Below are 12,420 nucleotides of genomic sequence, written 5' to 3'. Positions count from 1 at the left end.
CAAGGTGCTACACACGAGACTGCTTTACAAGAGTCCATGGTATTACAGGAAAGATACTGGCATACATAGAAGATTGGCTGACAGGCAGGGGGCAAAGAATCAGAATAAAGGAGGCCTATTCTGATTAGCTGCCAGTGACTAGTGATGTTCCACAGGGGTCAGTACTGGGACCAATATATTTCATATGTCACCGATTTTGATGATGGAATTGATTGCTTTGTCACCATGTTTAAGAATGATATGAAGACAAGTAGAGGGGCAGGTAGTGCTGATGAAGCAAGGAGTCTGCAAAGGACTTAAATTGGAAGAATGGCAAAGCAGTTGCAGATTGAATATAATGCAGGGAACTGTATGGTCATGCACTTTGGTAGAAGGAAAAAAGACTTTTCTAATTGGGGAGAAAACTTTAAAAATCAGAAGTGCAAAGAGGCTTGGGAGTTCTTGTGCAGGATTCCCTGAAGATTTACTTGCAATAAGGAATTTAAAGGCAATGTTACTTTTCATTTCAAAAGGACCAGAATATAAGAGCAAGGATGTGATGCCGAGGCTTTATAAGGCATTGGTCACACCACACTGAAGAGTACTTTGAGCAGTTTTGAACCCCTATCTATGAAACGATGTGCTGGCATTGGAAAGGGTCCAGACGAAGTTCACGAGAATAATTCCTGTAATGAAAGCGTTAATGCGTGAGGAACGTTTGATGGCTCTGGGCTCTACCAGTTCGCTTGTAAGAATGGGAATCTCATTTAAATCTATCTGACGGACCTAAATAAAAAGTATGTTTCCTGTCGTGGATGAGTCTTGGACCAGAGGACACAGCCTCAAAATAGAGGGGAGTCTATTTATAAGAGATGAGGAGGCATTCATTTAGCTAGAAGTAGTGAATCTGTAGATGCTACATTGCTACAGATGGCTGTGGAGCCCAAGTCATTAAGTATATTTAACAGACAGGTTGATATGTTCTTAATTAGTAAGGGTGGGAAAGGTTACAGTGAGAAGGCAGGAGAATGCGTTTGAGAGAAATAATAAACCAGCCCATTCTATGATGGGATGGCGGAGCAGAATCCATGAGCCGTATAACCTGCTCCTATGTCTTACGGTTTAACTAGCATTTCAGTAAAGCAACATCATGAAGATGCCACCAGATTTCTCGTATTCTAACCATAGAAAAGTAACTGACTATCTTTACACGAAAGGGGGTATAGCCATAATTACTGTTTTGCCGCACACTTCCAATCTTCATCCACGTGAGATCCGTGTAATTTCAACCCATAAACGGCTGTGATTCCCATCCCCTCGTTTCAATGGAAATAAACGGAAGGTCATCGACCTTCAGCCTATGTTCTCGCCCCACAGGCGCTGGCGGGGCAGCAGCACATCACGGGCCATTTCGGACATTACCAACGGAAACGACCACCTTCCGCTCACACGTAAGCAGCGACTGCGTGAACTTTCACCCCTTCATCCCTTAGCGACCAATTGCGTCAGACTGGAAGAGCCCATCCTTCAGAGAGGGAAGAGTGTAGTATTGCACATCATTGCAGAGTGAAGGCGCTGAAACAATACATGCGACTATATGGTTACCATGGAACAGTTCTGAAATGCTTCCAATCACTGTTACGCTAGCTGTATTCCCTCCATCGCGCCCGCGACCGAACGATGTGAATTCGGAGTGAGACTCCCCACGTCTTGAAACGTTTCTGAAAATGGACCCTGGCAACGGCGAGCTCCAGCTGTGAACGCGACGGGATCCGGAGCAGAACCCGGAGCAACAGACCAAGAGGATCCGGAGCAGCGGACCACCAGGATCCGGAGCAGAACCCGGAGCAGCGGACCACCAGGATCCGGAGCAGAACCCGGACCAGCGGACCACCAGGATCCGGAGCAGAACCCGGACCAGCGGACCACCAGGATCCGGAGCAGAACCCGGACCAGCGGACCACCAGGATCCGGAGCAGAACCCGGACCAGCGGACCACCAGGATCCGGAGCAGAACCCGGACCAGCGGACCACCAGGATCCGGAGCAGAACCCGGACCAGCGGACCACCAGGATCCGGAGCAGAACCCGGACCAGCGGACCACCAGGATCCGGAGCAGAACCCGGACCAGCGGACCACCAGGATCCGGAGCAGAACCCGGACCAGCGGACCACCAGGATCCGGAGCAGAACCCGGACCAGCGGACCACCAGGATCCGGAGCAGAACCCGGACCAGCGGACCACCAGGATCCGGAGCAGAACCCGGACCAGCGGTCCAACAGGATCCGGACCAGAACCCCCAGCAGCATTCCAAAAGCATCCAGATCTGAAGCAAAACCGGGCCATCACCTCAACGGGATCCGGAACAGCACACCAATAGGATCCGGAGCAGATTCCGGACCAGCTCACCAACGGGATCTGGAGTGGAACTCGGACTGGACACCACGTGGCTTGCTGACAGTGGCACCCAGGTGCCGACGTCATGTCCGACTCTGAGGACGAAATTCAGGACCGTCAGCTGAAGATAGTCATCCTCGGGGATGGCGCATCAGGAAAGGTGAATGGTGATTGGCAGCCTGGCAAATATGGGGCCCGTCTCCCGATCTGATCGCCTTCACTCTGCCTGTCTTATTCTCTGTCGGCCGCTGGTCTGTAACCCCTACCCCCTTCAGTCACCATAATTATGCCATTGGGCCCCCAAGCACCTTGACCTCTGCTTCACGTCTCTACTCCTCCCTGTCCTCTTGCTTCTGCCCTCCCACCCTCCCTCCCCACCTTATTTGTCCTCCCTAACCTTCTTACTTGCCCCCTCACACCTTATTTTCCCCTCTCCATTTCCCACTCTTCCAACCTCTATTTCCATCTTTCTCTTTCCACTACCTATTTTCTCACCTTCCCCCTTCCTCTGACTATAATCCCCTCCCCGCTATACCATAATTTCGCCTCCCACTTCACATAATCATCACCATTCCCCCCATGCTCTCCCCTTCCCACCATTCCCCCCACGCACTCCCCCTCACACCATTCCCCCCACGCACTCCCCCTCACACCCTCACACCATTCCCCCTACGCACTCCCCCCACCATTCCCCTGTCCCTCTCCCACTATTCCCCTATCTTCCCACGCTGTCCCCTCCCACCATTCCCCCTATGCACTCCCCCCACCATTCCCCTGTCCCTCTCCCACTACTCCCCCATCTTCTTCCCACACTGTCCCCCTCCCACCATTCTTCCCACTCTGTCCCCCTCCCTCGACTAACCCCACCCACCATTGCCCCCCTGTCCCCTTCCCATAATTCCCCCCACATTGTCCCCCTCCCATCATTCCCTCCGGACTAACCCCACCCACCATTCTCCCCTTGTCCCCCTCCCACAATTCCCCCCATGCTATCACCCTCCCCCCATTTCCCCCACGCTGTCCCCCTCACACCATTCACCCTCAGACTAACCCCACCCATGCTATTCCCCTCCCAGACTATCCACCTCCTACCAGAATTCCACCCATGCTATCTATCCCTCCACCATCCCACTCACTATCACACTCCACTTTTTCACACTCTTTTTGCACTGTTCCGACATGAGATATTACAGCCCCATTACTTCCCCAAAGTATTGCTGCTTTGCACTATTTCCCACCTCCCAATATTCTCCCCACCCCGGATTTTCCAGCCACTTGGTTATGATTACTGCCCCTACAATTTCCACCCTCATTCAGTATTCTCAACTATTATGTTCTCCCACTATTTTTCCTCTTTCTCACCCACAGTTCCATCCCACTGTGTTAATCCTCACTCGGCTACTCCCCCCGCTCATCACTGTAATCCGTCTTATACTATTCCCCATGCATTATTGGTATTAGAATTTGCTTATTATTGTCACGTGGACCAAGCTAGAGTGAAAAGCTTGTCTTGCACACTGTTCATGCAGATCAAACCATACCCAATGCATTGAGGTAGAATAAGGTAAAAATATAGGATAAAGTGTAAAGTTACTGGAAAAATGCAGTGCAGGTAAATAATAAAGTGCAAGATCACAATGTGGTCAATTGTCTGGTTGTCCCATCTTATACAAGATGTCCATTCAAAAGTCTGAGAATATTGGAATAGAAATTGTTGAGTCTGGTGGTATGTGCTTTCAGGCATTTGTACCTTCTGCTTGATTGGAGAATGGAGAAGAGAGAATGTCCTTGGTGGATGGGGTCTTTGATTCTGCTGGCTGCATTACTGAGACAACCAGCAGTGTAGACAGAGCCCCAGAGAGGAGGCTGGATCCCATGATGTGCTGAGGTGTGTCCATTACTCTGCACTTTCCTGCAGTCAGGTGCAGAACAATTGCCATACCAAGCCATTATGTATCGGAAAGAATGCTGTCTGTGCTGCATCAACAGAAGTTGATAAGGGTCGTCGGGGATGTGCCGAATATCTTTAGCACTCGAGGAAGCAGAGGCATTTCTTGGTGATGACAATGGTGTGGTTAGACCAGACAGGTTATTGGTGATGTTCACATTGAGCAACTTGAAACTCTCAACCTCAACACTTGATATTTACAGGAGCATGTGCACCGCCACTTTTCTGAAATCATTGATCAGCTTGTGTAGACATTGATGTTAAGGTAATTATGGTGTCATGTTACGAAGGTCTATACCTCCTTCCTGTACTCAGACTCATTGCTATTTGAGATGTGGACCATTACAGTGGTAATACAAATTGTAGATGGAGTTAGGGCAGAATCTGTCCACAGTTATGAGTGTACTGGAAGTAGCATCTGAGGGTGTAACCTTGTAGAGAGCTTCAGTGTTTCGAATCGTCATGGAGGAGCTGCTGTGTTGCCTTACTGGTTGCAGTCTATTGGACAGGAAGTCAAGGGTTCCCCTCCCCCACAATTCCTTCTGCATTAATACCCCTCTCCACTATTCCCTCAGCACTAATCCACTTTCTCTTACTATTTCCCCATCACTATTCCCTCTACACTAATCTATTTCCTCACTGTTGGCCCCCTCCAACACTTCCGGCTCACAATGATACCCCACTGTTCCGTCTTCCTACTATTTCCTGCACCAATCTCCCTCTGTTCCCCCATCCCCTCTGCTTCTCATCCCACTCTTCCCTTCATTCTGTCTCCCTTTACCCTCTCACACTATTTTCTCCAGCTCCATGTTATTCCCATCCCCTATCACACTCCTTCCCACGATGTCCCCCACTTATCCACTATTAACCCACTCGCACTATTCCCACTTGCAAATAATATCCCACTGTTTCCCTCACTATTTTTTCATTACTATTCCCACTCTCACTTTCACCCTGCAAATCTCTACCTCTATTCCCAAATTCTCAGTATTCCTCATTTACACTGTTCCCTGCATTCTCTCAACATTTCCCCACCCACTAACCCTCCTACCGCTAACCCTACACCTTCTCATTCCTTCTCCCTTCCCCTCCCCTCATTTCTTTCACTTCCATTCACCACATTTCAGTTCCCCACTCCCCCTTTCCGCTTCTTATTCCACCTGGTTAGGACCACGTTCTTTGAAGCTCAACTTTCTCCTCTCATTTCTCCTGTTTGCCCTGCCCCTTCCCTGACCCCTGTCTTCACCACCTTCTCCCACTTCATTTCCTGTCCTGTCCCACTCTATCCGATTTACCCTCCCCTTAGGCCAACACTCTCCTTCCACTTCCAGTCTCAACTTCTCTTTCCCTCCCATTTGCTTCGGTGCTGCTGCTCCTTCCTGTTCCTTCATGTTGCTTTCTTTTTCAGCTCTACTTTCAATTTTCTGCTCTTGATATCTTTGCGCTGAGATCCCGTCGCCTGCCCTCCTCTCATGTTTTATTACTTTGTAACCGTCCTTAGTAATTTTATTAGGAATCATTTTAAGATGAATGCTTTACTGTTACAGACCTCTTTGGCAATGCGTTTTGCGCAGGAAGCTTTTGGAAAACAATATAAACAAACAATTGGGCTGGATTTTTTCCTGAAACGAATATCTCTACCAGGTATGAATATTCAAAAATGTTGCCTGTCATTTTCAGTGTAATCAGTATTCATTGGAATGTTATTTAGAAGTCTTGGAGACCAGACTGGTGCCTGGGAGAGATTGGTGAAGAATTTGCCAAGATCTCATGTGACCTAAATTGGCAATGTGGTCAGACAGGCCCTCCAGTAAACCTTTGACAGAAGTCAAAACCCACTCTCCCTACTGTTCAGAAACACTGAAAATAAAAATAAAATAATGCCAGTAAATTAAGACAGTAAATTTAGAACTTTAACAACTTTGAACAGCCCTTTAACTTCTTTAAAATATTCCTTTAGAACAGAAATAATTAAAAATCAATGTAACATACTACTTTACATTTTTCTTCGCAGCCGCACAAATGAGTTTATGGATCCTGGCACAGGATTACAATTTTAAATTCCCATTTTAAGTGTTGGGAATTTCTCAAATATGCGGTCTGCCTCTGAACTCCGTGTAATGTAGTTTCTGATTTCTATTAAGTGCCTCTTTTGTGCATTCTCATTCTATGAAAACCTGATTTTATGTCTACCAATCTGCAATATGTAATAAAAATGTACATGATATTTGTCTATATTCTTTTAAACTATCCTATGACAAATAGAAAATATATTGTTATTTTACCTATAAATGTTTTTCCTCCCTTTATTGGGGCTGAGACAAGTTTGCTTTTATTGGGCAGAGTTTGCTCTGTCTGGAAATGAAAAAGGTTACCCTCTTGGTTTTGTACTTTGTAGTCATGCCCAGTGGAAGCATGCATTGAACTTAAGATACAAATCCATGTAGTTTTCCCATATGAATCAATGAGAATGACCTTCTTCATGTCTAATGCTCAGAAACACATTTGCTCATTCGTTCTCTAAAATTTTCTCTGTAAGTCCATTGGAATATTTCTTCTCAGCTTGGTCTTAATACAATCACTTAGCTTCCCGGACATCAATGACACAGTAAACACTCCATTTGAAGACTGTTCATTCCTGTTAGTTTTAGAGTAGGATATGGATAATGAGGAAAATATTCTCCAGCACATTGAATTTTGAATATTATTTGTGAAATTTAAATATGAAATACAGAAATAAGAAATGTAAAAATAACTGACAAAAAAGAGAAAAATTATGTACTGAATGTACTTGTCATTTCCAATGTTTCATTTTCAAAGTATGGTCTCAAAAGTTGTTATTTAACTAATTTTTTTGGTGATTATTATGTGAATTTACTTAATTTATACTTGGTTTGTCTCATCATCTATTTAAACAGTGGGAAGGTTTGAATTAGGAAATTGGAATTTTCAATTTCCTTAGTGAAATTTTCAAATGCTGTTGAAGACAATTGAGGCAGAAGCATAGTGCATTTTACATCATTCTCATGCTTCATTTCTCCGAAAGCAGGATTTATTTGTAATCACTTATTAGTTGCCATGGCATCGCAGGAATCTTGCGAGGATATTTTAACTCTAGTTTTCTGGTTATTAATTGTAAATGGGTGGGAATTTAGCCTTGATCTGACTAGAATTTGGTATACAAATTGACAGGTTTGTTTCAGGCAACTTTAAATACCTAATTTTAGTTATTCATTGTTTCATTCCTCAATTAATTTTAACTGAATATTCTGTTTGAATAAAAAAAACAGTAGAGATGAGCAAACTTTTATGTATTTCCATTTTGGCTTAATTAGTTTGTTTATCTCCAATATGGAAGATACTGTTTCCAAAATAATTATTAAGAAAATTAATGACACAGAGTAGAGAGGTTATTAAGACCAGTTTCTATGGAGTTCAAGTTCCTGTTTGTGCCATGCAGCTAATAGTGGAGATATTAAACATAACTTGCTAAAACAAAAGGATGTTTTTCTAATAATGGGTTTGACAAATATTTTGCATTTATTCAACAGTTTGGTGGGAGGGCAGCAACAGGATGAAAATATATGGTGCATTGTAGCTAACCGCCACAGGTTTTAGAAGCCTAGTGATTTCAAAGGTTTATTAAATGTTTCTTTTCTTTTTCCTTTGATTTTGCTCACTTCTGCTAGATAAAAAAAATCATTGTCAATAGAGTCTCTACGGTCCTATGTTATGTCTTTTTTTCATGGGATATGGTATTCAAGATGGCACTGGTGATATATGGTGATGTCTTGCAGTCGGCTCACAAAGCTACTAGTTGTACATCTTTTTGTTTGTAATTTATTTTTTTATTGAAGGTCATCATCAAACAAACATTTCCATGAGATGTATTTTATATAATCATATATATCACAAATCTCCACAAAGTATTTATCTGAGGTACACACTTATAGAAAAGAGTGGAAAGAAAAAAACAAGCAAAAGGAAAGAACTATGTACAAGTAGGGAGTGATCTTTTTTTCACAACAGGTTCATTGAATTGTGAGAATAAAATCATGCCTATGAGGCATTATGTAGTTAAACCATTTTTCCCCAGTGTAAATCAAATTGTTCCAAATTGGATAAAATTCTCTTACGTTTGATTGGATTTAATAGCCCATTGATATTAAAAGAAATGAACTTTACCTTGTCCTTAGCCATCTGTATTTATCTGTCAATGTATCATTGAAATTAGAATAAAACTTAATCGGTCTACTCCCTGAACAAATAAGAAACAAGAAACACAAATAATAACAAAAATGGCAACGAACATGTGATTCCAAGGCTGAGGTCTCTAGTAGATGACCCTGCATTGAGCTAGAGGAAATGTCTAGCTGTGGGGGATCACCCCTCCTACTTGTGAGTTGAGGGCCCCCATTGCAGTATTCATAAAAGCCAGTGAACAAATCCATTACACAGAAAAGATTTCCCTGTGTACTCCTATATATACATGCACACACACAAATATATAATACACACACACACACACACACACACACACACACATATATTCTCTTTTTGGTGGGGAAAAAGGAGTAAGTGAGCGAATAAAGAATAACAACTAAGTAATATAAAATCCACATTATAATAAGTATTTCTTGAGTTAGGTATATCACCGTGTACTTTTGCTTCTGTTCAGCTTCTCAACATTTTTAAAGTTAGCCAAACCTTATGGCTCTTCTGAAGAGGGTGAGGACTGTCTTTAGGAAACTCCCTGTCTCTTCCTGATATATTTCTCTCAGCCTCCTCCCATCTCCTGCTTTCTCGATTCTTGCACTATTTCCCAAGCGGAGTGCGATAACTCCTCAGTCAGGATTTCCTTCGTTTTGGTCACGCTGACGGGCAACCCTCTGGCCTTCATGTCTGTAGTCGCCTCTTCCACTGTCTTGTACAACCGAGTCCCGTTGTCATAAAACGCTTGAAGTTTAGCAGGGTACGGAGTTTGAAATTTAATCTTTTTTTGCTTTAGTACTCACTTTACCTCGGAGTATTCTTTGTGTTTCTGCAGGACCGTGGTGGGGGGGGGGGGGGGTAATCTTGGTCGAAATATATTAATTCATCGTCGAAAAACACTCTCATCTTACCCCAGGCCCTTCGTAGAATCTCCGCCTTGATGCTGTACTGAAGGAATTTAATTATTATTGAGTGTGGCTTTCTATCCTAGGTAGGTTTTGGGACTAACACGCGGTGGGCTCTTTCGACTTCCAGCTCCATAGCTGAGGGAATATCCAGCGCATCCTGCAGTAACTTCCCAACAAACTCCGTCATAGATGAGCCCTCCGCTCCTTCGGGAACGTTGTAGACCCTGATATTTTTCCGCCGTGATCTTCCCTCCAGGTCAAGCAGTTTACCTTCTTGGTGATGTAATATTTTTATTGTATTACTCAGTGTCAGTTCCACGTTTTGACCACGATCTTCCACCTTCACAATTTGAGTCTCTGCCACTGCTATTTTTTGATTGACGCTGGCGAGCTCTGACTTAATATCACGGAGCTGCTGCTTTATTTCTTTCTGGACCTCCATTATTTCTTTCAGGATTTCGAAGGTATTCGCCGCTTCGCCTGAGCGAGGCCCAGCAGCCGCCTCGCTAGCAGGCGGTTGGGTAGGAGAGCCGCTCGCTGCACTCTGGGACGCAGGCTCCGCAGTGTTGCTCTTTTTATTTTCATTCCTTTTCCCCATTCTTGCCCCTCTTTTCAGTTCAAATATTTTTCGAAATATATTATGTTTGATGGGATAACGGGGCTTAATATGCGTTTTTCCGGAGGATCTGGTGACCTAAGCTGCCATTCTTGACGATGATGTCACCGGAACCCCAGTTGTACATCTTTTGAACTGTTATCACTGGTAGCTGCAGTCTGTAATTTTCCTTTAAGAAATACACTTTTGAAATGTCTAAATGCAATTGCGATCTTACGATCTGCTGAGGAACCTGAAGAATTTGGCAAACTTGACTCTCAGGAATGCAGGTATGACACCTAAAGTTGACTGGTTATCCACCATAGACTGTGAGGGTGGATTTCAGACCAGGCTGAAGTAACGAGGAACAGGTCTACCTCTCCCTAGCATATACAGTCACTGGAGAGCACGACAGAGGACCTAAGGGAAAGACTATTTTATAGGAGGGAAATGAAGCTGTTTCACTGAGACATATCCCCTGCTGCTCCCCCCTCCCCACCTCCGGCACTGTGCTTCGATCTGATGGTTTCCCAGTTCACTGGATAACCAGTCAGCAGCATCAGGGAAGGGCAGAGGATCTGCTTCATGATAAACTTATTGTGGTGTTGGGACATAGTGGTCTAGTCTCACCTCTCTTCTTCTGACCTGAAACATTTAATGATTAACTGACAACCATTCTACTTACTGAGAGAGCTCTCTGCTGTGATTCTGTGTGCAGTTTACATATCACCAAAGGCAGATGTCAAGCTACTGTGTGATATGTTGAGTGTCATGTTTAACAAACAAGAAATGGCCTACCCTGACGCCTTTCACTTCCTTGCTGGGAACTTCAATCAGGCTGGCTTGAAGAAATCTCTGCCCAGCTACCATAAGCATATCAGATGCAGCACCAGAGGGCCCAACACTCTGGATCACTGCTGTACTACCATGAAAAATTCCTACCAATCCATCCCTCCACTGCATTTTGGCAAATCTGATGAATGTTGTTCCCCTTCTATCTGCATATAGGTGGAGATTAAAGAGCAAGACACCAAAAGCAAGGATAACAAAGAGGTGGCCATCAGAGGTCAAGGAGCAGATAGGGGACAGCTTTCAGTCAGTGGACTGGCTGTGTTCAAGGACTCATCAGAGGACCTGAGTGAATGGTTGTCATGGACTTTATAAAGACACTTGTGGAGATATGTATCCCTTTGAAATTATTCAGCTTCTTCTCCAACCCGAAGTCCTGGATGAACCAAAAGATGAGGGTCAGGTTGGTGGCATTCAGGACTGGTAACCTGGAAAGTACAAGAGGGCCAGTTCTGACCTCCAGAAGGTCATCTTGTATGCAAAGTGACAATTCTAGACCAAACTTGAATCACAAAAGGATGTGCAACAACTGTGGCAGGGTTTTAATGTCATTATCTTCTACAAAATAAAACCAAGGAACATAAACAATAACAAGGTTTCACTCCCAGATGAGATCAGTGCCTTTTATGCTCACTTTGAACAACTGAACATGGAGGCACCTTCATGACCCCCACAGCCCTTGACCACGACATGATTTCACTCTCTGAGGCAGATATGAAAGCGTCCTTCAGGAGGGTGAATTCACAGAAAACATCTGGCCTAGATGACCTACTGAAGTCCTGGGCTAATTAACTGGCAGATATGTTTACGGACATCTTCAACCTCTCGCTTCACAGTCCAAGTTATCCAACCATTTCAAACAGGCTTCAGTCATACTGGTGCTCAAGAAGAATGTGGTAACCTGCCTCAGTGACTCTTGTCCAGTAGCATTTACATCCACCGTGATGAAGTGCTTGTCATCAAGAACAGCAGCTTATGCCCGAGGAGTAACTTGGATCCACTCCAATTTGCCTACTGTCACAAGAGGTCAATAGCATATGCTATTTCATTGGCTCTTCACTCAGCTCTGGAACACCCTGAACACATACATCCGGGTGCTCCCCATTGACATCTGCTCGGCTTTCAACACTATTATGCCCTCGAAACTAATCAATAAGCTCCAAGATCTTGGCAGTGATACCTCCCTATGTAATTGGATCTTCAATCTTATCATTTGGTCAGTACAGACAGGCACAACATTTTCTCCACAATCACCATCAGTACAGGTGCACCACAAGGCTGTGTGGTTAGCATCCTTGTACCTATGATTGTGTGGCTAAGTACAGCTCCATTACCATATTTAAGTTTGATACCACTGTTGTTATTGGCCAAATCAAAAGTGGTGACAAATAGGTGTATGGGGGTTGATTGAAAATCTGGTTGAATCGTGCCATAACAGCAACCTCTCACTCAATGTCACCAAAACTAAAAAATTGATTATTGAAGCGGAAGGTCCACGAGCCAGTCCTCAACAGGCGATCGGAGGTGGAGAG

At 44.2% G+C, this 12,420-nt stretch overlaps 1 protein-coding gene across 2 annotated transcripts in view; it reads left to right on the top strand.

Annotated features, from left to right (window-relative positions):
• The first annotated feature begins 1,466 nt into the window (after nucleotides 1-1,466).
• rab28 (RAB28, member RAS oncogene family) overlaps nucleotides 1,467-12,420 on the top strand; it is a 125,476-nt gene continuing 114,522 nt past the window's right edge. The window contains exons 1-2 of one of the 2 annotated variants that reach the window (XM_059988887.1): nucleotides 1,467-2,536; nucleotides 5,872-5,968. In XM_059988887.1, coding sequence (XP_059844870.1) covers nucleotides 2,462-2,536; nucleotides 5,872-5,968 — 172 coding nt within the window. In that variant the 5' untranslated portion in view covers nucleotides 1,467-2,461. The remainder of the gene's footprint in view (nucleotides 2,537-5,871; nucleotides 5,969-12,420) is intronic. The other variant, XM_059988888.1, reaches the window with a different exon arrangement.

Source organism: Hypanus sabinus, chromosome 14 (genome assembly GCF_030144855.1).
Source record: "Hypanus sabinus isolate sHypSab1 chromosome 14, sHypSab1.hap1, whole genome shotgun sequence".
NCBI classification, from domain to species: domain Eukaryota; kingdom Metazoa; phylum Chordata; class Chondrichthyes; order Myliobatiformes; family Dasyatidae; genus Hypanus; species Hypanus sabinus.
Note: the sequence above shows the minus strand (reverse complement) of the source record. Positions and strands in the feature narration are given on the sequence as shown.